The sequence below is a fragment of the Brachionichthys hirsutus genome, chromosome 8 (genome assembly GCF_040956055.1).
Source record: "Brachionichthys hirsutus isolate HB-005 chromosome 8, CSIRO-AGI_Bhir_v1, whole genome shotgun sequence".
Lineage (NCBI taxonomy): Eukaryota > Metazoa > Chordata > Actinopteri > Lophiiformes > Brachionichthyidae > Brachionichthys > Brachionichthys hirsutus.
The window spans coordinates 11,731,720-11,736,936 of NC_090904.1; the positions used below are offsets into that span (position 1 = coordinate 11,731,720).

General features: G+C 41.7%; 1 protein-coding gene across 1 annotated transcript; it reads left to right on the forward strand.

Moving 5' to 3' along the window:
• On the forward strand, positions 1-2,820 carry setmar (SET domain and mariner transposase fusion gene). Its single transcript, XM_068742129.1, has 3 exons — positions 1-111; positions 1,233-1,313; positions 2,023-2,820. The coding sequence occupies exons 1-3, from the start codon at positions 1-3 to the stop codon at positions 2,818-2,820; spliced, it is 990 nt and encodes a 329-aa protein (XP_068598230.1).
• Positions 2,821-5,217: the final 2,397 nt, after the last annotated feature.

A 5,217-nucleotide genomic window follows, 5' to 3' on the forward strand; every position in this document is an offset into this window, starting at 1 on the left:
ATGACGGTTGACAATGTGACCTTCCACATCTGCCTCAGGAAGCCACCGGAGAATCGATCTGCTGCATGCAATAACTCCGGAGTCCTCCGGACAACACTGGACTCTAGTCTGGTACATTTAAATTGCTCAATTAATTCAGGAATTTATCTCCTTTTACATATTTTAAGTGCTTCCCTCTGTTGGATCAATTTGTTTTACTCACTGTTCATTGATTTAATTGATTCAAGAGAAGATGATGATGAATATATTTATTAGATAGAATGTTAGAGTACAAGTACAGTCACACAGTAGCATGTATTACAGTACAAATAACGTCAAACATCCTGTCTAAGAGGAGCATTTCAAAAAAGCCCTTGCGGGCTTGTTTCCGTTGAAAGTCCTTCGTACATAAATCATCCACAAAAAAAACAAAACAAAAAAAAACAATACAAATAAAAATAAATCCAATATTAAATTACGCAATTGATGCAACGTAACATTAGAAAGACAAAAATAAAATGTTATTACACCGCCAGTGCAAACTAACAATTAATCTAAAATAAATTACACCACTGATGCGAAATGACAATAAATAACTTACATAAATTACAATAAATTACTAAAGCAATTAATACGTGCAACATAGGTGGACAAAAAAAAGGAGGGGGGGTTTGACCCAGAGAGAGTCGTGATGACTATCTCCGTTTCTGTCCCCCTAAAAGGTGTATTTTTAGAGCCTTTTTGAAGGAGGCCAAAGAGGTGCATGTTTTGAGGGCGGGAGTCAATCCGTTCCACCCTTGGGTGGCCGTATTGTAGAAAGATGATTTACCCATGTTAGTCCTATAGGAGGGGGTAATCAGGTTGTTGTTTGCTAGCTGATTCTTACTTAATTGTGCTGCCATCTGCAGGCCAAGTGACATTGGTGCAGTTGCTTATTTACTACAAGACAATGGATGGATGGAAAACTATCATTCTTCTGGGATGGAAATGTACTCAAGCTGTTACAGCCTGTGCAAAACTAGAACACCTTTTGTTTTTCATTTCTAGAAAGTCATGTCCGTTAACTCGAATATGATATTTTACTGGGGAGTTGGTCAGTAAGAGGAAAAGACGGACGTGCTTCTGGCGTAGTAATGCAAATGTGCCGATTGGGGGCGATAGCCTGTAACTGTTACCGGAAGTTGCAGATTCTTAGTTGAATTCTTCTGGTATCCGGTTGTCGGACGCTGTTTGATATTTCGTTTTACCAACAGATGGACTTGAGCAAAGGACTCGAGGATGTTCCCGTACACGTGGCGGATAATACTTCTTTGCTAGCATTACCTGAGTTTCAGGTAACTTGACCGACCTTGTGTTTTTGAAGCCTAAGAATTCGTCGCATTTGCTATAGCAACGTGCATAATGTTACATATAAGTCCACTAATCGATCAGTGAGAATCAACTTCGTATCGTGACTCTTCATCACATTCTTCATGCGCTCCGTGAAGATGGAAATACCTAGATGATGATGATGATGATGATGATGATGGTGATGAGTTTTTATTTTGTTTGCAAGATTAATATTAGAAGAGTTAATATTAAATATAGCTAACTCTATATTTTCCCCTACCAGCAAAATTCAGTTAATGATATTACAAAATTGTAATATTACAATACAATTCACTGAAGTAACCCAATGTCCACATCTGTCAAGAATACACAGAGGACGAGCCAATTAAAATTATAACCCATTTTCAAATTTATTATCAATGTCGAGCTTATTCCAGAAAATATGTTTGGCCACTAGATGGCAGCAAATATATACGGCCTTTGCCGCATATAAAATATTACCTGTGACAATTTCCTCAACGAATCCTTATTTTTTGTCAGATTAACGGGCCAAAATCCAGATATATTCGGTTACTTTATTATAGATGAAAGACCTGTTTGGTGTTCTTGCTGGAAAAAAAGTATTTGAAAATGAGATTGGAGTTATCATGGTGCTGTTTTTGTTGAATGATATTGCGGTTCTTGAATATTCACATGTTTGTTATATTTTTCCAGTATTCCCCAGATAATGTCCGGGGACCAGGATGCGAGATTGACCCAAGTGAAGTCACTCTTCCTGGATGCTCCTGCATTTCTCAATCCTGCTTCGCTGAGAGCTGCTCCTGCCTGCGGACATACGGGCAGGCAGACGCCAACCTCTCCACGTTGGTCCACGCTTGCAGGGCAGACTCTGGCTACTGCTCCCCAGTGTTCGAATGCAATGTCCTCTGTACCTGCGGTGATGGCTGCTCCAACCGGGTGGTGCAGAGAGGACTTGGTGTCAGGTTGGAAGTTTACAGCACCAAGAACAAGGGCTGGGGATTACGGACACGGGAGGCAATCCCGCGGGGTGCGTTTGTGTGCGAGTACGCAGGAGAGGTGATCGGTTTTGAGGAGGCTAGAAGCAGACACCGTGCCCAGAAATCTGTGGAAAATAACTACATCATTGCCGTAAGAGAGTACGCAGGTACGGGCGCCATCACTGAGACGTTCGTGGACCCGGCCGTCGTGGGAAATGTAGGCCGCTTTCTAAACCACTCCTGTCAGCCCAACCTGTTAATGCAGCCGGTCCGGGTTCACTCTGTGGTGCCTCGGCTGGCGCTGTTTGCAGGACGGAACATTGATGCACAAGAGGAGCTGACGTTCGACTACTCGGGAGGACACAGCAGCCATCCTCCTGTTGGGCTGCTCGCCGCTCGGACTGAGGCGCTCGTACCAAACAGCAGGGGCGACGGGTGCCGGCGGAAAGAGTGCCGCTGCGGCGCCGACAACTGTGCAAAGTTGCTTCCTCTTGATTTATCTGTTATTAACTGAAATGATCTAAAGGCTGTTTTTATATGGCTTTTTTATTTATTTATTTATCTCAAGACAAGAGTTCTTAGTCAAGCCAGATGCCTTCTCTCATTATTTTCCATTAAACCACGTCTATTTACTTATCTCTCAATCTAAATCAAGTTTCCCCCCCGAAGCCACTCATCAGTACGATGCAATACAAGATGGCGTATCTCTATAAAGACAATCAGCTGGACGAGTCATTTCTGTTTCCTGTCTTCTAACTCCCACTCGATGTAACGCGATGCAAAGAAAACCCAATCTCAAGACAGACTTCTGAGCGAGTGAGCTGGCTTTTTCGTTAATGCATCCCATTTCAGGGCATGCATTAACCCCCCCTCAGCTAGATTCAGTGGCGCAGCTCTAAATTTGTCCTTGTCCCATTTCTCATATTGCATTTAATCTAGGAGTGGAAGCATCTTTTTTTTCCCTGATGGGGAAGAGAAGAATTCCGTTATTACGGAACAGACCACATAATTTACCGTCACCCTTTCGTTCGCCGAAGCGCTCTGAAATCTTATCTCATCATCTTAGTCGACAACAAAACAGACTCCTCAGTTTAGTAATGGCTGTCGTGCGTTTCAGTCAGCTCGGTGCTTCTTGTCAGTCTTCATTTGATGCAATTTCTCCTCAGATATTCTCAGCTCGTCATTGAAATCAAAGTGGAAGCAATTAAAAAGAACCAAGGGGGATGTTTTTAAAAATAGAAATGGAATTTGTTCCCCCCATCAGAGGAGGAGTGAAGGTGTCCCACTTTAGTGTGACCATCCTGAAATCAGGACTTCCTCTGCTCAATGTGCCCCAATTCTAGTCCAGGCCTGCTTTCATTTTATTAATATCCATCATCTGGGTTAATGAGGACAGCCACTCAATGATGGCGAACATGCAAGCCCCCCCACCTGTTGGCTTCCAGCTTCTATCGGAACCAGAACAGATGTTTTCTCTCTGGTCCAGTCTTTTTTAATCATACTGGTTCCACATAGCTGACCTGCTCTCTTTATTTCAGACATGAATCTGTCGGCCTATCTGTATTCTCATCACGCCCCCATGAGGAAGAAAGCCTATTTCTGAACATTTTTGAATTATTCCTTTAAGGGAATGAGTCAAAACAAGCTTCAGATATGAAGAGAAAAACATTCTGGCATTTGATAGGTGTGGCAGGAGTTAGAGATGCTTCGTCTAACTTTGAGAACTAGTTTCGCTTCTTGTAAATAACAAATGCTGTATGTCCTGCGTGTGTGATACCTTCAGTTCAGGCTAATGAAACTTTACCCTAGATATATTTTTAAGTGTATCTTGAAAGGTCCAAAGATACAAACACACCATGGAAAAATTACAGCTTGTTGAAAAATGGATCGAGGCTCTTTTGAGCGAGCAGATGTCCTTGCCTTGAATCCTGCTGCCAATTTTGTTCAAAACCAGTTCAAGTTAATATAAAGTTTAAGTCCTAACTTTCTTGTGATCGTGGCTAATGAGAGAAGCAATGTTGGTGCATTGAAATTGGAGTTCAATGTAACGTCTCTTTTAAAAGATTCTGTTTGATGACATGATGACAACAGTCCAGTCAGCCTGCACTACAGAAGACGACATTTGGCTTGTAAGGCTGAGCCACATGAAGCTAATTGTCCCAGGAATAATGAAATCAGTGGATGTATGAGATTTCGTGATGCTTTCTTTTCTTTTTTACAAATGTTTGCACTGACAAAACCAACAAACTTCATCTGCCATTTTACTATTACCATGTCCTGTGATTACAACGTGCAGAATTGTGCAGGTGGGACTTTGCAGCTTCAGTGTTACAGGAAGGGGGATGTCACTGGGGGTTTTCAAGTAGACTCCTCCCCATCACAGATGTGAAGTTAAATTTGGCCCAGGATGCCTGCAGCAGGCTCAGCAGGAGGTTCTGGAGCCCAAGAGCCAAAAATGTCAATAAAGGAGAAATACTTGTACAGTATTAATATCTTAAGAACCATATAACAATGTGATCAATCATCTTGTAATATATCCACGTCCATCCGGACTAAATCATTATCTGCCACTGCAATGAGCCACTCTTCTGTAAAGTAATCCAGAATGAATCGTGTTGGGTTGGGCACATTTTTTAATTTGGACAGAATATTGAACATGTAGAACACACTAACTGTGCATGTCAGGTCTGTATAAAACCTTATGTTATTATAAATTATTGTATTAAATGCTTGTGTTCCATTATAATGGGTTTGTCAAATCATTAATAGCATAAAAGTGCTAGCTCTAATGGGTGAAGCTACTTTAGAAGTCTGTTCATTCAGCCTTATTGGGCATTTCACTCCTTCAACAGATTTAGCTTAAACGGCGTTTAAGTAGCAACTGTGCAAAACAATAATCTACCGGTACATG